Below are 22,087 nucleotides of genomic sequence, written 5' to 3'. Positions count from 1 at the left end.
TTAAAATGGAACATATTTTATAAGTGTATGTATTTAGGACCGGGAAGAAGGAGGAAGTTCAACCTTTCATTCTTTATAAAACTTTAACCCTAAGCAGCAGAGATGTAGTCTCAAAGAAAATATACGCCATATTGCATCAAAATCGATGCATTTTGGCGAACGTTATCGAAGAAAATTACTTTGCCATCATATTATTCAAAAATTAAATGATTTTATATATATATATTAATAACCGATTTTTATAACCAACCCCCTGTAGGTGTAAATTCAATGATACACAAAGAGTGAAAAAGTGCATGACTGGACCGGGACTCTAACTCAGGATCTTCGGTGCACTGCACTGATGTGTTAATCACTACACTCTCCAGTCTACTCCTTGAACAGTCATATACTCTCTCACCCCACAACTCTGCGTTCTTTCACCCAGAACACATGGCTTGTATCACAACTTCCTGTTGTGCTTGGACAATCCAGTGTCCACATTCAAAAAATTTCTGACGGTTGTATTAACATTCGTTAATAGACTCGAATTATTATTATTTCTTTTTAGATTCCGCTACAAGCGCTGTAACATCTACAGCATTCTTTTAAATGCCAGATAAAATTTTAAAATATTTGTTCCTCCAATGCAGGCACCTTCACTTCTTTACCCAATCCTAATAAATGGAATAAATATACTAAGAAGAAATATATTAGTAAACTTACTTTTCATCAGACAGCACTTTCTTTAACGTCCAGGATTTACGTACTTCATGAAGCGAAGACGAAACACAATCTTCATAATAGATTTTTAAATTATTTGGAATATACTTCTTTTCTTCATCCCAATCTGGGAGAGAATTAGGACAAAACATTTCCTGTACATGTTCATCAAACCTTTGAAACAGAAAAAGTAGAAATAAAATCTCAAGTATAACAAATTGATTTAATCTAAAAATGAGTAATTCTTACCCCGATAAAAGTACTTTAACAAATAAATATCCGAGAGAACTTGTGAATTTCTAGAGAAAGTTCCTTACAACAAATATTTAAACCTGACAAGACCATACTATCAAAAATGAAATGTAGTTTCTTAAGAATGACTATAAATTCTCATAATCACATTTACACCCAGAATTTTGACATTAAACGTTACGAGGGGTGGTGGTGGTGGTGGTGGTAGTAGTAGTAGTAGTAGTAGTAGTAGTAGTAGTAGTGGTGGTAGTAGTAGTAGTAGTAGTGGTAGTGGTAGTAGTAGTAGTGGTAGTAGTAATAATAATAATAATAATAATAATAATAATAATAATAATAATAATAATAATAATAATAATAATAATAATAATAATAATAATAATAATAAAGTTTTGCACGGCTTGACAAATACTAAAGTACAAGTTATGTCAACATTGCTAATCAATAGAGTAAAGCTCAAAGTGGCACGAAATGAACACAGCCCGACTTAATGAGAATTTACTGCCCAACATCTTATAATGAACATTGCCCTTCTATCTCAAGTTTTTTTTCATACTGAAGTCTAATGCTTAAAATAAATTCGATTAGCTGATTGGAGTTAACGTCCGCTTTCAGCATTGAGAATATGAGATGTGCACTCACAGTTTAAGGTGTAATTCGAACCACCGTAGTGCGTTCAAGTTTCAAGGCTCTCCCACAAAAAATCGAACATGGGATCTCTAAGCGCGTATGCTAGCAACCAGACCAGCGGGATGAGTAGAAATAAGTTTCGATTCTGACAACATTTAACAAAGCCCTAGTGATCAAATTATTAGATTTTTACTACCTTCTGATCCTATGAAATGAATATACAAACATTTCTTTGAAAAAAAAAAATGCAAAATGAAAATAATCAAGAATTGTAATGGATAAAGCTAGAAGAGATTCTTCTTGAAAGTAAGTGGAAAACTGCTTAAATAAATCTACAGGGAAGAAACAGTAAAGATCTCTGGGTTAGGGCGATCCAAAACATGGTAAAAGCCTGAGAAAAACGTTGGACGTTTGACGAAAGGCGAAGAAAAGTTACCCTAAATATAAATAAGCTTGTATTAATAAAAAAAATCATGAAAATCTTTAAGAGATAAAATAGCTAAAGGTCAATGAGTTGACCATACAAGATAATAAAATTTCTGATTCCTAACTCCTTGTTGGTAGCAGAATAGACTGAGAATGAAAATGTAACCAGACGATGTCAAATTCTTAATGCAACGCTAAAAACAACTCTGAATGGCACCCTCAGTCTTTAGCTCACACTATAAAAAGAATTTTCACATACTGTGCACGGATGAGGAAATGATTCAGTGTTATTTACAACAACATAAAACTTTATATTCTTCTGTGTTTACAAAATGTAAATTATTCATTCCCAGCAAAAGTGGGTTACGGTTTTATTTTCCTGAGCCGTCTAATTAGTCAAATTGAGCATTCACTTCCAGTACTTGGTGCAATCCATGGTATATTGCTTATCAATATCATGTGTTATCTTCAACGTGCTGAAGTTTGATACAAGAATGAAATTATATAAATCTTACGTGCTATCTTCATGAAATTCTTCAATGAAATCGGTAGTTCCATATTCGGGATAGAGAAATATTACAGGCCACACTAAACAATTATCAACTAAATGAACCGGTTTCTGCATAGCAGCTGGATGTTTGGGTACTAAATCTGTAATCGTCAGATCCCCTAAAAGAAAGAGAAAGGTTATTGTGCTTTTCTGAATTTTTATTCTAAGTTTTTATTAAAAGGCATATCTGAAAATACTGTAAGGCATATCAAAGAATGTTATAAATATAAGAATATCGTATGTAATAAGATATATGCCTTAGTTTGTCCTTCGTATACTATGGTAACAATAAAAGTAATAACTAAACAATATAAACAGCTTATGTTAACATTTTCAAAAACAAAAGCTCTGTAATACTCCTTGCAATATTTACCTCAATCTGATACATTGAAGGCATTACTCCCTTTCTGGCACGATAACTTCATTTGAAGTTGTGAAGTTGAATTTATCTTGCTTAAAAGGCAGGTAAGCATTGCTGAATTGTTATGATTAATTAAAATTTTCAAGTCCCAAGTAAATTACAACATTAATCCTTTTTTCCGTTGGCATACAATAAAATAGTAATAAATAAGTAATTGCTGTGTACATAAGAAACAAATTAAATATATCATGAAAGAGCTGACGATAACATCCATCCAATATGTGAATTTTCCGTGCCAACTATATCCGACAAAGATAAATTTAAATAAAAACAAAAATTATTTGTTCTCAATAAACTGATGCCTTTATTACGAAACATTCCATATACGGTGAAACTTGCCTATGTTGTCTACCATCCGTTGCACTGATAAGCGCTCAACTTACATAGGTGGCTAATTTATAAAGAATAACTATATATTGAAGAAAAAACTATTATAGATGTGAATATATACATTTCTAAATGCAGAAACTGATATCAACGTATTAATATGTGTTATAAATATAAGAATACCGTATGTAATTAGATATCTACCTTAGTTTATCGTTCGTATGGTAATTTCAACGTTCTAATTACCTACAAAACACTGCGGCACACTCTTCCTTCTGTGACAGGTGCTGATAAGATCGTCAGATTAAAGAAATACTCAAAATCGGCAAGTCCCTCTTACTAGTAAAACATTAAAAGTGGCCGTGTTATGGACTTAGAAACAGCTCGATCTGTTAATCGGTGTTGACTATCAAGCAGGTGAATGAAAAAGTGTTTTCTGCTCTTTCTTTCTTTTTGACACTTCTCAATATTAATCCGATCGTCATTTGTTACAAATTTCCTCTAAGTTCTAAAGATGGAAAAGGCTTTGAACACTTGACGAAAATAAAGAACATCCACAGGTCAATAGATATAATAGCAATAAGTACTGGCTCCTGTATTTTTGGAGAAGTTACGTTGAATGGAAATAAAATCATCCAGGCATCCAACATACAGGGTAATTTTATCATCAGCAGCACAGGAATAACGTTGCTTCACTGAAATTAAGTTTAAGGCAAACAGGTGGCTAATTTACATAGTATTAAGTAATGATGTCCTATAGAAAACTGTATGTTACACAAATAATGAGATCAAGTGGTCAAGTTAACTCATTTTAATATAGATTATATCATTGGGAACTAGTGAATTTTATTTAACCTCAATATCATAACACTTCTTTCGCGTCATTTTAATTCAATAATTGAAACTTCTTTCCAGGGTCTAAAGTGGTGATGACTCAGATTCAGAAAATTAACAAGTTTGGGCAAATTGACTTCATTAAACATATTCCCAAAGGAAATTTACACAAGTTTATAATGATTGAGAAAGACGACATGATCTTACTATGGTATAGTGAAAAATGGGCTGCGAATTTCGAATGAGGGAAAATCACTCAAAATCTCCTAGATAACTGGAGATACCGCAACGACAGAGAGAGGAAAAACTGATCATCAGATGAACCAACGTAATCTTTCAAGTAATTAAGTTAAACGCCTGAATGTTCATTAGTTCAATAATTATTTGAACAAACCGCACCAATAATTACTCTGATAAAATATTCGAATACGAATGTTCACAGAATCGTATTGTATGAATGTACTAATTTCAAAAGTGCACTTCCTAACAGTATGAATACTTATCGTCAAGATGATTTGTATAAACATAAAGAATGGATTTGAACAGATTTAACATATATATATATATGCACTTAAAAGAAAAAAAATAGTATTTGCATTTAAGTACGTTATCTGGTGAGAGAAAAAAAGTGCTTCCACTACATCACGATAATCACCAACGAAAGTCTGCTACTGCAAATGTTTCGTATCATCATCATTGTCTGTATGGTCTTCCCTCAATGCCGTATCTTTATGAAGCTTAACACCTAACGAAGGCTCCAAATAATATATCATATAGTATTTTTACTTCTAAAATTACATCCCGTCAAGAATTGCATTGATGTAATTTTACAAATAAGATAGGATGCCATCGCCCAACATGCGTCTTCTCTACTACTGCAGTATTCATAGAATATTGTCTACAATGCTGTCGTCAGCAATCCTCAATAGTGAATATCCTCTCGAAACTTCAAGTAATAAATAAATAAATAAATAAATAAATAAACAACTACTACTACTACTACTACTACTACTACTACTACTACTACTACTACTACTACTACTACTACTACTACTACTACTACTACTACTACTACTACTACTACTACTACTACTACTACTACTACTACTACTACTACTACTACTACTACTACTACTACTACTACTACTACTACTACTACTACTACTACTACTACTACTACTACTACTACTACTACTACTACTACTACTACTACTACTACTACTACTACTACTACTACTACTACTACTACTACTACTACTACTACTACTACTAATAATAATAATAATAATAATAATAATAAGAAGAAGAAGAAGAAGAAGAAGAGCAAATTACAAGTACCTTTTTACAAAACTATCCTAATCTCAATTTCTTGCAGAAATTCATGAAGCTTGAATTTCCAGTATCAACTTAATCATCACGGAAAAACCTTTCAGCCGCATTCCAAAATCATCTAAAATAAGATCTAAGAAAGCCCCCTTTCTTGCTCGGAACGTGCGTTGATATATACCTAATGACAAATTATCCTGTAGCTTCGGTAATATTTGATCCTTGTAGCTATAATGAGTGCATCCATTCAAAAGACAAGATAACGTGAAGCCTTACCAAGTGGTCATGAACTATTCCTACCTTCAAATTAATGACAAAATGCTGTTGTTTGGCCTTGACAACCAGCTTCACTATTAATCACACATTATACATCAAGCATGCAGTCTCTCACGAAACAAGCCTTATTAGTGACGAGTACAGAACTTAAAACTGAATGTTATATAACACAATATTAAAGAAGCCATTAACAAAAGTTTCAACAAGTCCTCAAAACCTAAAGGTCAAAGCCCCCCCCCCCTCAAACAGTACTAGCACCTCTAATTACGTTATTAATAGCATAAAAGAGAGCAATGTGGCCAGCGAACTATTGACTAGCTAATACAATTAAAAAGCTTAGCAAATGCAAATTCAGATGTCTTGTTTTCTGCAAGGAATCTCAGCAATTAACCAAAATAAATAAAGTCCCGATTGGATGTATAAGGGTTGTAACCTGTGGGAAAATACAAAAGAAAAATACATAGAAAGTTTACGGTCATATGCATGGACTGAAGGGTTGACCTGCACAAAGAGTCAAATGATTTATACGTCACATGTCAATATCATATTGCCTGAATTTATATACTGGGGAAAAAATCTCCAAAAGATACCGAAGGAAAAACATTTGACCAGAAAAGAAAATACTTTAGATGGTATGATGATTATGAATTTCGCAAAGGTGGAAATCGTGAACAATAAACTAATTAACAATCAATGCATTTTAGAGTTAGGAGATTCCTATATCCAGTCGACGAGTTGTGCGAAACAATAACGGAAATAATCCGTGTAAAGTGTAATGAACTACAAAATGAGTTTCAGGAAGAAGAATATTTGCCCTGTAAAGTAAAAAAAAAAAAAAAAAAAAAAAAAAAAAAAGCTGGTTACAGGTTGCTTTAATTTTGAGTTTTATGTTGTAATGGAAGTTTCGAGTTGAGGACTAAATGGTACAAGTAGTTTAATGAAGACGGTAGTCTGAGTGTGTACTACAGCTTAAAGATATATTTAATAAGTCTGTATATCAGGTGGTAAAAGTGACGCTGCTACTAAATGGATGGGTGGATTGGAAATTAGCGTTCCTTTTAGCACCCAAGTTACATGAGACGTGGATCTACAGTTTAATATGGAATCCATAATTTCAAGGTGTCCCACCGGGTATCGAACCCGCGACTTCTACACCAAAGGCGCGCACGCTAGCCACTAGACAAGTGGAGACGGTTGTCGCTCTTACTCTGGATACAGCGAAATTACAGTATATAATAACAGCAAACCTTATTTGGCAGTACTAAAGTTGAGTTCATATACATAGTATATGATATTACAAAGAGCATGTGGATTACGGTTTAACGTCAGAAAACTATGTTGGCATAAAACTTATTGTTCTATTTTTAACATTTACAAATCAACATCCTATCTACATATTAATATTCAATTTATATTGTTAATCTTTCTTACGTCAAAATAGTAGATTTTATCACGGTACTACCCAATGATGTATTTCTTCTAGAGTTAAGGCCATTCAGAAACACAGAACATGTGCTGACTAATCTCGGGACTTGCACATTTTGTATGTAAACGAAAGAGTAACATTGAAATTACTTTTTTTGTTGTTTGTTTCTTTGTTGGTTTTTGTTTCGCAAAAACTAAGTATTTACGTTTAAATTTGGACAGAGGGTAATAATTCGACGGAAGATATATTTTTGCGAAATTTAGGGTAGGTGACTACATTTCAGAGTTTTTACACTTTGCTGAGAATGTTTCTCGTATAGTTATTCTAGCCTTCTATAGACTTAGAAAATCCTGGTCATCTATCTCTTCTAGAGATTATATTGTCAAGACTGCAAGTAGAAAACTGAATACTTTGGTTAAAAAAAAAAAAAAGAGATCATCATTAGCCAATGGAGGTTCATTTTTTTTTAATTAAATACCTCTATAGATAAGAATAAAGGGAATTCGAAGAGTAATGGAGAACAAAAGGTTGATGATTACTGCTTTTATTAGTTGAGCGAGTATAAACTGACATCCGTGCACAATATTTTGAATATGATCTTATATATACTTTTTATTAAATTCTCTTACACGAATGTTCACAGATTCTTAAATAATCGACACAGTAGAAGAAGAAAACACTAAAACATTAGAAGGCGTCGCACTAACAAGGAGAAGGCAGACTTTGGTAAGCGAATTTCGGGGCCATTTTTTGGAGGAGGTAGTGCACATTTAAAGAGTTAATATTACAAACTGGGAGAGCGCAATGGGCAAAAATAAGAGAAAAAACCGTCTTCAAAGGTTTTCTACTTGCCACATATACTGTTCGACGCGCAAATTTATCAAGTGACGGCGTGGCAGAGTGAGTAAAGTGTGCAACACATATGCAAAGGGTCCCGGGTTCGATTCCAGTTCGAGTCAATCCTTGTTTTGCTTTTTGCTTCAACTAATAAAGTAACCATTTGTATCTATAAATAAAATATTAATTTACCATATGTTTGTAATGAATAAAATAATTGAAATTTTAAAATCACTTGTAAAATCTTTCAATGATCCATGTTAACTAGCAAGAAAATTTAATCTATTCCGCAAATATACTGATATCACGAATTGTATTATGGTTACGACAGTCAACGGCGCCGATTTTTCTGTAAATTTGGGGGGCCCATTCATAAACATACATGGGGCCCACATGAGCTTGGGGGGACGGGTTCCCCATGATCGGCGCCCTTCACGACAGTCGCTGTGTAATAAATGTTCTTGACGCTTCTTGACGCTAATAAATGTTCTACATCTGTTGACAGTGTGCGATTTACAAAGGGGTTGAGGGGGAAAATCCCCTTTGCTAATACTGGATGTTGCTATAACCAAATCAGATTTCCCCTTCATTTCCCTTGTAATTATCACACTGTCAACAGATGTAGATACGAAGCTTCAAAAACATTTTTCACACAACGAATGCAGTAACAATAATATTTACGGAAAAGATTAAATTTTGTTCCTTGTTAACATTGAACATCAAAAGAATTTACAAGTGATTGAAAATTTATATTGTTTTATTTATTATAAACATATGGTGAATTAATATTTTACTTATAGTTACAAATACCTACTTTATTGGTTGAAGCAAAAAACAAGAAAAAGTTTGACTCGAACGAGAATCGAACCCGAGACCCTTTGCACTTGAATAGCTGATTCTTCTCACTCTGCCACGCCGTCACTTGATAACTTTGAGCGTCGTACGATATATGCGTCGAGTAGAAAACTTTAAGACGTTTTTTCTCCGTCATGTTTGCCCATTGCGCTCTCCCAGTTTGTAATATTAACTCTTTAAATGTGCACTACCACCTTGCAAAAAATGGCCCCGAAGTTCAGTTACCAAAGTGTGCCTTCTCCTTGTAAGTCCTGGAAACATTTATTCACAAGACTACATCTACGGAAATATTTTCAATAATGTTTCTCCAGCTTTCGAAAATCACATACTTCAACGACATTATACATATGCGAACTAAAACTTCATGTGTATATATTCACCATAGCTTATACTTACCACTTACTGTGAATCTAGTTTAATTTGTAAAATAAAATATTCCGTTTATAAAGTCCCAATGTTATACTCTTCAGTATAAAGAACTGATGATAAATGCACGTATATAATGATCAAATGAAAATAATAGGAAGGAAATGGGTGCACCTTGATAAAATCCACGGATAGTGCTGGCCAGCACAAAGTTACAATGCTTAGGATTCAATTAATCCTTCCACATATATACCTGTACATAAACTGAGTATCTTCGGCAATTGTGCTTCCCTTTCTCTTCCTCCAGTTTACTTACTGTTAGTAAACTGTTATGACTCATTTAGTGTAGTTAGTACACGAAACAAACTCAACAATATGTCCATAGGTTTTCTTGGGCTTCTCGCATTTTCTCCCACATTCACATTTCACGAATCTTTCAACCTGAATCACTTTTATTAATGATCTGTCTCTACCCTGAAGAGCAAGTTGTGGGACACACAATTATTTTTATTAATAAGTTTTTATTCTCTTACCGTTTATTTGAAATTTAATCTTCCTTTCTTTCACAGCATTCAGTAATTCTGTTTCGCTCTGCTGAACTTTTCTTTCGGAAACAGCAAGCTTTCGATTATTTCTATCTTGTAATTTCTAAAGAAAGGAAACATATATACTACAAAACATATACACATATATACTACAAATATATATGGAAATTAAATACTCTAAAAACACTCTCATTTAGATTATCTTACATTCTACACGTAAGTTTTGAGTCTTATTTCACTTAAAGATTAAAGTTACTACTACTCTTCCCGAAAGTGACTCAGTTTAGAAGGATGTTGGTCCAGCGAGAAAATACGAATATTCTCTTACAGCTCACACACAGCACTGACATTGAACAAGATCGATTGAGTTCATGCTTACCTAACGGGATAAGGAACAGAGTTTACTCAAACATATGCGGAACAGCCTTCTGTAATTAATATAGTTATTCAAAAGAAAAGAAAAAGAGAGAGAGAGAGAGAGATTGCTCAGACCAGTAAACTTTTTTACAGTCTTCCCTCGTCCAATTAGTACGTTCGCTGCATGAGACAAATCATTAGCGTTGCTAAACTTAAGTGGGAAATGTGTAACGCCGGGGAAATAGATCATATATACGAGTGTATGGCGCGATATGTTTTCGAGCTGACCATGGATTGTATTGATTAGTCAGCTAATTTAACATGGTACGCCTGTGAACCTGTACCTGTCACTGAATGAGACGTTCACTCCGACAACCAATTTTGCACCGAATTGTATAGTCTGCCAATGTATCTCCACTTACCCCTGTTAAAACCAGTCTTCGTATACTTTCATTACGGCTTCTCTCGAACACTCCGCTACTTCATCCGTATGCGTGATCCAGGGATCAGCCATTTGGAGTCAAATCTGACCTGTGCCAAACACTAGTAAGTCTTGATGTTTACCAATTATGGCCTAACACTCATTACTGAACGATCATCTAGGCCCGTAGCTAGTTATTACCGGGACGCGTGCTGCATCATCACGAAACTCGGTGGCAAAAAGATCGAATCCTAGTGAAAACTTAAAAGTACACACTAAAAAAGCGATGGTTTAAGTAATATCACTAAAAGATTCATCCGTTTTATTAAATAAAGAGAGGAGGGGGCAAGAAGAAAAGAAATAAAATATAGGACAGAAAAGTAACTGTCAAATGTCCAGGTAGGCGCCATATTAAAATCCATTTATTGGATCCATATTTTTAGCAGTTAAAGTTCGTTACGTAAATGATCAAATACGAAATCAAAATCTCCTGCACGTCATCACATCATCCCGTTTGACAGAAACAAAAAATGAGAAATTGATCCGCGATCAACTAGGAACCAAAATTCAATCAATAAAATCAACCGTACATAAAATTATTTTCAAACAACTCCCTCCCAACACTCATAAATATATACACTGCTTGACAAATGCTAAGAAACAGTGTCATTTTTCGGAATAATTCAGAATATACATTGGGGGACGCAATGAAACGCAATACATATGCAGTAGAGACAATGTGCCATTATTCTAATGGAACATGGTACAGATTGCGCCACATGGAAAAAGAAGAAAACGAAAAAACACCCAAACAACCACGCAAAATATGTCTTCCCGCAGATATGAGTACTTCGGTAAAAATGTGTGACCTCCTCAGATACTAATGCACAATTCTGCATCTGTTCTTCCTGCTGTCCACTAAACTAGTGAGAAGTCCTTGGTGGATATTGTCCCACTCCTCTCGCAACGCGTTTGTCAGTTCTTGTACGGTTCGGGGAGAAGGAGTTCGCTGAGAAACACATCTACCAAGGACATCCCAGGCATGCTCAATCGGATTAAGGTCTGGAGAGTAAGCAGACCATCGCCTACGTGTAATATCTTACGTTTAAGTGTGTCCGTTACTTCATAGGTCCTGTATGAGAAGTCTCCAGACGCAAGTCCAATGGACTTTCGTGGTTTTGGACTGATTAAAAGAGCTTTGGATAAGAGGTGTGTGACAACTGTGAGTAGATTCTGGAAAGTTGTGAAAGGAGAAATGAAACAAGACAGCCCCTCGTAAATCTTCAACGGGGCTTAGTGCAATGGAAACTATGTTGCCAGGTCATCCTTTGGAATCAGGAATGACACATCTAGCACAAGCCGCATTTAGCGCGTGGATTCTCGTAACTATTTGCTAAATAGAATTTGGTTACATATATACGGAACAGCCTCTGTAGATGATCGAATTATCGTTCCTATGTATCTACAACGTTTCCAGAATCTGAAAGGATGTCTCATTTTACATTCTGTATTACCGTCAAGCTACACCTGATATATGCTCACATCCTTTTCTGAGTTTACTTATACCCTTGTACACTTAAAAATATAAGACCGCGTAAAATATGTTTAAGTTTATATTACGTTTGCTACAGAAACAATGCAGTACTGACGAGAAGACAGACAAACATTTATTTGAGAGCTTCTACCTAAACTAAGTTACCTAAACTTACATATTTAAGAGGTGTGGTCGAAAAAGATGATAACCCACAAGAACAGAACTGTCGGATAAAGGCGGTAGAAATTATAAATTAATGTGTAAAATCATATCTTCTGACCACTTGCTCGAGTTTGTTTTTTTAATTTATTTTTATTTAGGGACTTTCTGCCCCTGAATTATTAACTATTACGACGATTAAATTTTTTTAAGAAAAGTGCGTCAGGTAAATGACAAAGAAAATGTACAATGAAGGTTATGAAGTTTTTCGATTACATGCCTAATTTTTTATTATCTTCTCAAAATGTAATGTTAACTTCGCTGATTGAAAAGGTTAATATATATTACTTGCAAAAATACAGAACAATGGAGAGAAAATAATAAAACTTATACAGAGTACATTATATAAAGAATTACCATAAACCATACCGGAAAAATATCTTAAAGGCTTTTACATTAGTGCTTACCTTTTCTTGTGTTGCTTTTGATCTAATATCAAGAAACGTTTTATGTTTAGGCTCTTGTTTCAATCCTCTATCACAGTAGTTTATACAATCTTCATACCGCTGCAAGTAATATGTACACTGTGCTGCTCTAATTAATGCCTTTTCATAATCTGGTTTAAGTTTAAGAGCAAGGATACAATCATACAGAGAAGATCTAAAATATAAAAATAAATATTGAACATGCTACCAATATAAGATAAATGCATTCATAACTATAAACATACACACCTCTCGAGAAGGAACGCCGGGAAACTTATTTCCTCAGTAAGTCGCAAGTTCAGAAATACAGATTTTAGAACGTTTTAGTAATTAAACGTTAGTAATCATCTCATTTAATTTGAATTTTCATTACTGCTTAATTCTTACATTTTCAAATCTTCGGCTTTTTCCTGGAGCTTGTTTACAGAAGATAAAAATAGGGATAAGAGACAAACAAACATCAATGAAATATGAAGAAATTGACTCATCAAGGAGAAGAAGTGAAGACCAATCTATGTCCAATCTATTACTCCTATTACTTTCCAAGTGGAGGTGAGGCTCGCTATGAAATAGCGAAGTCAAGTTGTGTGTCCCTTTGTTTAGAAAAAGATGGTATTTAACTATCACACTATTGCGAGCGGTGATTATATTCAATGAGAAAAAGCGGATTACCGCAAAAAATATGTAACAGAATTTTCTTCTACATGCAACAGGTAGCGCTTTCGGAAGCTGCTACTTCCTTCATCAGCCTGAGGTAGACTTCAAAAAGGATTTTTTTTTTTTTAAATGAAGGATGGTTAAAAAATGGTTAAAAAGTTAGGATATGTAAACAAAAAATCTTCTGTCAAACATTAAAACTCACGGGAATGGAAACACTGATATTGTTCAGTCCTGTTCACTGTTTTCTGTTCTTGGTTTCCAAATGGTGAAAGTATGTAGTGAAAAGATTACTCCAAATAATATTTATTTCTCCTTTATCCAGGTTAAGTGAGAGCCTTTCTTTATGAATATAATATGATTCTTTAATTTTTCGTTCTGTTGCTGTTTTTGCTTTTTCAATCAAACATGATTCCACGATATGATAGTTATAATCTCTAAGATGCGTTGCTAGACCCGATAGCTGTTACGGATTCCGAGATTTCGAGGTACAAACGTGCTCAGTTATTTTAGTACAAATGTTCCTTTTTGTTTGGCCTATATATACTTTATCACACTGACATTTCACCCGATAGACGCCACTGCTTTGTAAAGGGTCAGTAAAAATGCTTTAAAATTGGTTATGTATTTATCTATAGATTTTGGAGGAACTTCTGAAATTTTGATGTGTCTTTGCAGAATCTTCTTGATTTTTGCTGAAAACTGTGGAACCAAAAGGACACCAATCCACCTGTCAGTTACGGTATCTGTTGTTCGTTGATGGTGGGTGCCGACGATCTCCTGTTGTACCTCTTTGTACCATTTTAACAAGAAAGATTTTGGGAAACCATTTTCCTGTCCAATTTGTAATAAATACTGTATTTCCTTGTTGAGATCCTTCGAGAGGTCTGAAAGTAAAAGAGCTCTCCTAAAAAAGTTCTTCCAAACATTTATTTTCTGAAGCCATGAATGTGATGAGTTGAAGTTGATATATTTTGTACCAGCAGAAGGTTTGCGGTATACAGAAGTAACAAATTTATTGTTATGTCTTTTAATGGTAATGTCAAGAAAGTTAAGAGCACCATCTTCTTCAAGCTCCTTCGTAAATTTTATTCTAGGGTGAATTTGATTAAACTCATCGAATAGTTGTTAACGGAACGAAAAATTAAAGAATCATATTATATTCACAAAGAAAGGCCCTCACTTAACCTGGATAAAGGAGAAATAAATATTATTTGGAGTAATCTTTTCACTACATACTTTCATCATTTGGAAAGCAAGAGCAGAAAACGGTGAACAGGACTGAACAATGTCACTGAGTTTCCATTCCCGTGAGTTTTAATGTTTGACAGAAGATTTGGTTTTTTACATATCCTAAAGTTTTAACCATTTTTTAACCATCCTTCATTTAAAAAAAAAAAAATCCTTTTTGAAGTCTACCACAGGCTGATGAAGGAAGCAGCAGCTTCCGAAAGCGCTACCTGTTGCATGTAGAAGGAAATTCTGCTAGATATTTTTTTGCGGTGAGTAATAGCCTTTCCACTTTTTCTCATGGTATTTAACTATTATCATGAAAATTATCAATGTCTTTTATTTTATTTATTTATTGTATTTTTAATTAGCGATTGGGAATGAAAATACACTGAGTACTGACACAATAAAAACACCAACATAAGTTCGCAACTTAATGTTTCAAAACTTGAAACTCGTCATTTCACAGCAAACCGCACCGCCACTTGACGAGTATTCGCAGTAATAGACTGGACAATATATAACTTCAAATGAAATGCTCGTTAATAATCCTAAACGTGTTAATATACTGTCTAAACTTTAGTAAAATATGGTTTCTTAGCCCTGTTGTGATCTTGGTACTCTCCTTTTTGCCCCCTTAAATTTCAGTCTCTCTTATTGAATTCCCGAATTAATGTGTTTCTCATTTCTCTATCTTTCAACTTTCCAAAGTTTCGGTACTCTATTTTTCTCTTGGCTTCATTCTTTAACTGATTCCACTTTAGCTAACACCAAAGGTGATCTGATACTGGCTTCACATATATATATATATATATATATATATTTAAATAGTATAACGAACTTTGATGAACACTGTCTGTTCATCGATTGGAATTTCCAGGTACATTACATCATCTTCTCTTCTCTTTTGCCGTTTGAACTCAAAATGGATCCTTTTTCCTTTCTTTATCTTAAACAGTATTTTTCTCCTAAACCACCACCTGGTCTTCCTTATAATATAAACAAATTACCCATTATAATTAATAGAGATTAATTTTAGTACAAAATATGAATGCCATATCTAAATTTTTGAAAATTAGTTACACGTAATATAAATTATTCCCATGAAATCCTAACACTAGTAGCAATTTTAAACCTTTTGTCAGCCACATGGACAAAAACAGGTAATCTTAAATCGACTTTCCTGAACATGAAAATGACAATAAAAGTTCGTAACATGTAAGGTTATTATGTGACACGACTTGGATTCTGGCAAAAACCACAAAGTGGTTAAAATGTTAACACACAAATTTAATTATGGGACTATTATATTTATTTAACTACGGAATCTTACTAGGAAATGCAATCATTTTACAGGTAACTTACGTGAAAACTGAGACCTTGATCTCGTAAATTACAATTTAGGTAATAATTTCAATTTTCATTTAGTACATTCAATCAAGCATTAAAAAATATAAGGAGTATTTTTTCTTAATTATAAAATTTATCTCAGAATTAATGCTTTGAGTACCTCTAGTAATATTAAACTAACATAAGAAGCTAATGAACGAAGTATTAAGGAAATGGCGATTATTTTTAAAACATACAGCTATCTTACTTCTCTCATATCACGCCGTGTGGACTTTGTGATGGACAAACACCGTGCTCGTGGGTTTTCTCGGGGTTCTCCCGTTTCCTCCCACCTTCTTCATTCTACCATTTCATTCATTTCTCATAATCACAGTCTTCTTTAGCCTAACCGGCATAACCGTGGGAAGTAAAAATCAAGGATTTAATTTCATTTTATTTCTCTCATAGTGGGTCACTTTAACTAACTAAAAATCAGTAGTAATCGCCTACCACGTGAGGATCTTATCTACCTTGATACCTCTGCTTCATTTTCTGAATATTTTGATAGAACTTTTACTCTTGCTCGTCCGCACAATTCTGAGGTTCCCGAGGGAAGTGGCCAGTCTTTCACGGTATAGCGTGATGCAGTTTCTCTACTGTCCTACAAGCAAAGAAAACAACAATATTTTGTGAATCCGAAGTCTTAGTGATATCGCAATGATCTTTAAATTTCCACAAATTTGCCAGCAGTACTTGTTATAACCAATCATATCTAATAACACACACATACCTTTGTGTTATTTCTTTAATCTCTATGAAATATGCGACTGGTATAAATGGTTTAGTTTTCCCATTGTGTAACAATACAGCTTTAAGGGTTAGTTTTGAAGAGTCGATAAACAGCATCCACTCCTTAGATATGCACTGAAATTTTAATGCTTCTACTAAACAATTTATATCTTCATAAATACAGAGGAAATTTTCCAGAAAATTGTATAATATAATAATAACCAGAAAATTGTTCATGCCTGTTCCTGTAAACTGAAATTGTGTTCGGACCTAGGAAATTCCACTTCTTCAGCCTTCATCCAAGCAACTCAGCACTCTCACCAAGTCGTTCAGTCTAATTTGATTAATTAGATTTTTGTTCTGGACTATTGCTTGGGTAAAAGGACATGGATATTTGAGAAATTCCATCTATTTGCTCTGCTGAAGAGGATTTTTCTAGTTTGGAAGATGGACTAGGGATTGGGAGTTCAGGCCTATGCTGTACGACTTTAAAGCGGATGGAACATCGGGATACTCAATAATTAGAATTAGTATTTTTCCGAATGGTCCCCTAGTTTTGTTAGGCAGAAGTAACAATCTTCTGTGTGGCTGGACGGTTCACGCCAGACTACTGGCACCGCGAAAGGCATGGCTATATTTTTGCCTCCATTCATCCATTTAATAAGATACGAGTAACAAGTTCTGTAGCACATATGAGGAGCCCAAACTTTCTCTTCATCACCAACACGATATAAATAAAAGAAAAACAAAATTTGATAAACTTATTTTAACTTTCTGTTAAAGACCAACGCTGACTTTTCACAGTACAGAGTTTACTCACAATAAAAATTGTTAGCCGAATTTACATAAGAGTGACGAGAGCTCTTCATCGCGAAGAATCCAAAGCTATTACTAAAGCACTGGAAACTACTTGTAAGTCAGAAAGTAAAATACGAAGTTTTTCATAATAAAACAATCTCTTAGCCAATTCACAACGTCCAGCCCAGTATTATATCAAAAACATTCATAATATAGCCTACCCCCCCTCCCCTCTCCGTCAGGCTAAGTAGTTTAAAATACTTGTGCATCTCTTAAACACATCTTTTAGTAGTTTATGTTGTAAAGTATAGAAAAGAAAACTTGTGTGTAACGTTTCTTGTACAACATTTGTATCCTAAAAACACTTACTCTCTTCCCCTTTGTAATACTTTCATATTATATATATATATATATATATATATATATATATATATATATATATATATATAGTGAGAGAGAGAGAGAAAGAGAAGCAGTGTTTCCATCTATGATACAATATTTCAAAATGAAGAGACATCCCCTTTTCTCTAGAATATATGTTTTTTTCTTCCGACTAATTCATTCTACGTTTATGAAACCTTCCAGATAAGTTGGTGATAGAATAAAGTACTTTTAGAAGGTAATGTAAAATCCGTGGATCTTTCGAAGCGAAAAGGGATTGAAAACCTGAGAAAGGGATTTTTGCTGAGGCATTTCACATATTTCCCTCGATTTCTGCTATATTGGCGAGCTTATTTAGAAGCCAGTTGAAAGTACTTTTTGAGTCAATTGTAAAAAAGTAATACTGATTACAATACGATAATCGTGGTAGCAGATATAGGCAGTTATAGGAAAAATACATGTTTTTTTATAAAGGAAAATACCCAGAATCAGGCCCGCATCCAGGGGCTGGTCCCCTTAGACCACAATTGATGATATGTGCTATGTACTATGTTAACTTTTAAACGCCGAAGGACGCAACTGTTGCGTCAAGACTTTAAACCTTAATAGCGCAGCCCCTAATTAAGCTAGAAAGAATTTTCGTATCAATCTGTTTCTGAAGGCTGAAGCTTGTCGCCGATATGCATTCTACGTATGTGGGGGGTACCACAGTGGAGAGGGGAGGGTAAAGTTTGTTTTATTGTTTTTTGCATCCGGTTTTCCTGGGGGCATTTCCCCTTGACGGTATAGTCATAAAATTAGTATGTGAAGCAACGAAGTAATCTACTGCATGCTAATACGCTGCAAAAGCACTTGTTGCTTACATGGGGGGAGTAGGAGAGCGGAAAAGTTGGCCAATTTTTTGAGTCTCGGTTTTTTTTTTTACGTAAATTACATTTTTTTCTGGACAGTTCCATATAAAAATATATATATTTTCATTGAATTGGTCTAGAATCATAATTTAGGGTTCTTATTGATCTAGAGAAATCAATTTTTCTGACTTCTCCCTTACTTTTGGCAGGAAATTCCCTGACTTTCTTGACAGGTATCGGATAACGTTGACATATAAATAAGGAATAAATAACGGTGAATATTTATATATGAGAACATTTATTCCATAGACATAAATAATAAATCGCTCATACGTACATTCCACTTACCACCCATAAAAATCTGAGCAACGTTCCATACTCTGATCATTAATTGTTGGCTAAGCTGAAATTGGTGTACAATTAATGTTAGAAAAAATATATTTTATAAAATTTCTCTGATTTCCAGTATTTTTCCCTGAGGTTCCCTGATTAGTAGGAACCCTGTAATTTTTGTTGCTGTACATGATGTGTGCAGCAAAAAATGATGTATATATAAGGTGGAACTATGGTTGGGGGGAAGCGAATGTCATATTCAATGAATTTTTCCTCTACGCATTTTTTTTTTTTTCTTTTAGAATATTTCCTACATAAAACTAATTCATTGCACTTTTCTTTTTCGTAAAACACACACACACACACACATTATATATATATAAAGTGATTTATCCAGAATTTTGAACTTAGGGGGGTGCAATCTTGCATTAAGGTCGCATACTATTACCGTCTTTTTAATTAGCTTTTTTTTTTTTTTTTTTAATTTAAACTTCGTTGATGCAACGAACGATTGCATTGGATTTCCTTCCTCAGCCAAAGCCAATTAGCGTCGACTTTCTCATGCTTAGTGTGACGTCGAGATGAAATCGTTGGCAATCGATTGATCAAACGTTGTTGTGATGATCACAGCCGTGTAAAGGCTGATTTTCATTCAATCTTGCGTTGCATGCTTTGCTTGAAAATTTATCTTGTCGAAAGTAAGTTGTTGTATTCTATTGGCACTTGAAAACAAGAATTCAAAATCTTTTAAAAACCAAACTAGCGAGATTTATAATGGTGTCTTCCCGTTTTGCCTAAAGGCCCTCCAGCACTTTATAGAAAATATTTTAAATGATCTTATCTTCAGGCAGAACGGGAATTCCCGTTATGCCTAATCTTTCGAGACGAGGAATTCTGTCCAGGGAGGGATTTCTTCAAGAGAATTTTTCTTTAATAATTGTAACAGATTCTGTAAGAAGAATAACTATTTCTTTAAGTTTTATCATAAATTTTAGATGTTATTCTATTTGTTCTTCTCGGAAAAATGACTAGATAGAATTCTGTTATTAACAGTGTTATTCACATCTATTCAGTAAAAATGAATGTGATTTTAAAAAATCTACCTGCAGAGAAATGATTGAGTCAGTTGCAAGAAAACCGTTTTACATTGTAGCTGAAACGAAGATAAAACAAACTTACTTCGGTCTAGTATCAAGTAATTTCAGAACAAAATTTTATTCAGTTTTCCAGTAGTTCACCTCCAACATGCTAAGGCTCGTAGTCAAAGGCGGCTATATGATTTTAATTTTGGGTAGGCCCGCTCCCTCGCGTATGATATATGCAAATTTGATTGATTAATGACAATAAGAAATTACTTTTACAGTAGCTGTTGATGCTGTTTATTAAATAATTATTGGCCATTAATATAAAAAGTGCAAAATATATTTACTCTTTATTGTATCTTTTAGTGTTTACATATTTTTCAAAATTTTTGGGTAGGCCCCTGCTTACCCGGCCTACTCGCTAAAACCGCACTGCTCTCAGTACGTAAAAGATGCCACAGTTCACATCCTCAAGACATGTTTGGTCATATATTAAGCAGACAATGCAAAAGGATGCGTAAGATGGCCCTTATCCTCGATTATCTGACCTTTTGATTTGATTGAAAGTATCTACGAAAAACACAAGTATTTCAATATTGATATTTTGTATTGCTGCTATTTACATTGACAATATAAATGTGAAAATAAAAGTATATAGAAAGGACTACTGCATGTAGTATAGAATTATGTATATAAGACAAACCAGCTGATAAGGTGAAATCGAAAAAGGAGTTGTGATGTAGAACACTAGCATTCTTTCTTAACCTTTTAGGATTTATGGTATATTTTTAGGGGCGCAAATGTTCCGAGAGGGTGACTTTTTCAGAAAGATTTCCGGTTTTTCTTTCAATTTTTCCAATTCAGGTGGATGATATGGACATTTGAGTGGTTGGAAAGGGCTCGTTATACTGAAGAAAATGGCGTTTGAACCATGGTTCTAGATCAAATAGTAATGACGCAGTAAATTTTTATATTATATAATATATATATATATATGTGTGTGTGTATGTGTGTGTGGGGGGGGGCTAAATTCAGACTTTCAATAACTTTTTCCGCCCTTTGTTTTCAAGATGCAAGATTGAAATGTTGCCATGCTGCTGGTTTGATGTGTTGAAACATCCTCCTTATTCACCCGACCTCGCCCCTAGTGACTTTCATTTGTTTCCGAAGTTGAAGGAGCACCTCAAGGGGAAGAAGTTTCACTCAAATGCAGCTGTTATTGAAGCTGTGGAAGAATTTCTCACGAATCAGCCAGAGACTTTCTTTGAAGTGGCATAGTGGCTTTACAGCATAGATGGGAGACTTTTTGGAAAAATAATACTCTTTATAGGTCAGGGACAATAATTATTGAACCACCCTCGTGTATATATATATATATATATATATATACACGAAAAAATGGATCACCTTCAGACTTTCAAAAATTTCTCCCGACCTTAGTTTTCAAGATACAATATTGAAATTTTGCGCACACGTCTTACGTACATAACAACATATTTTCTTTTATTCAGATCCCTACGTGAACCCAGGCCCGGGTCAGAGGGGCGAAAATTTCGAAAAATCTTCCGGTTTTTGCCGATTTTCTGATTTCTGGTGCATAATACGGACAAGCTAGAGGTACCGTTGGAAAGTATGCTCTATCCTGAAAAAAATTAAGTATGAGCCATGATCCTACGATAAATAGTAAGGAAGCAGCAGCTGTTTGACTGAGTCTAAAATTTACCTCAAACAGTGGAAATCCTAAAAGGGCTAAGAGTCGCCTTATGCATCCTCTTGCATTGTTTACTTTATATATGGTCAAACATGTCTTGAGGATGTGAACTGTGGTACCTTTTACGTGCTGCGACTCTTAGCATGTTAGAGATGAACTACTGAAAAAGTGAATAAAATCTTGATGTGAAATAATTTGAT

The 22,087-nt window shown here is 34.2% G+C and overlaps 1 protein-coding gene across 1 annotated transcript in view; it reads right to left on the bottom strand.

The window, feature by feature from the left end:
- Positions 1–22,087, bottom strand: part of Dpit47 (DNA polymerase interacting tpr containing protein of 47kD) — a 63,543-nt gene that overhangs the window by 14,576 nt on the left and 26,880 nt on the right. Inside the window, exons 5-8 of the mRNA XM_081752124.1 lie at positions 12,709–12,901; positions 9,759–9,873; positions 2,523–2,676; positions 706–876 (exon numbers count right to left, since the gene is read on the bottom strand). Coding sequence (XP_081608250.1) covers positions 706–876; positions 2,523–2,676; positions 9,759–9,873; positions 12,709–12,901 — 633 coding nt within the window. The remainder of the gene's footprint in view (positions 1–705; positions 877–2,522; positions 2,677–9,758; positions 9,874–12,708; positions 12,902–22,087) is intronic.

The sequence above is a fragment of the Thermobia domestica genome, chromosome 3 (assembly GCF_964235325.1).
Source record: "Thermobia domestica chromosome 3, izTheDome1.hap1.1, whole genome shotgun sequence".
NCBI classification, from domain to species: domain Eukaryota; kingdom Metazoa; phylum Arthropoda; class Insecta; order Zygentoma; family Lepismatidae; genus Thermobia; species Thermobia domestica.
This window is presented reverse-complemented; position numbering and strand designations above follow the sequence as displayed.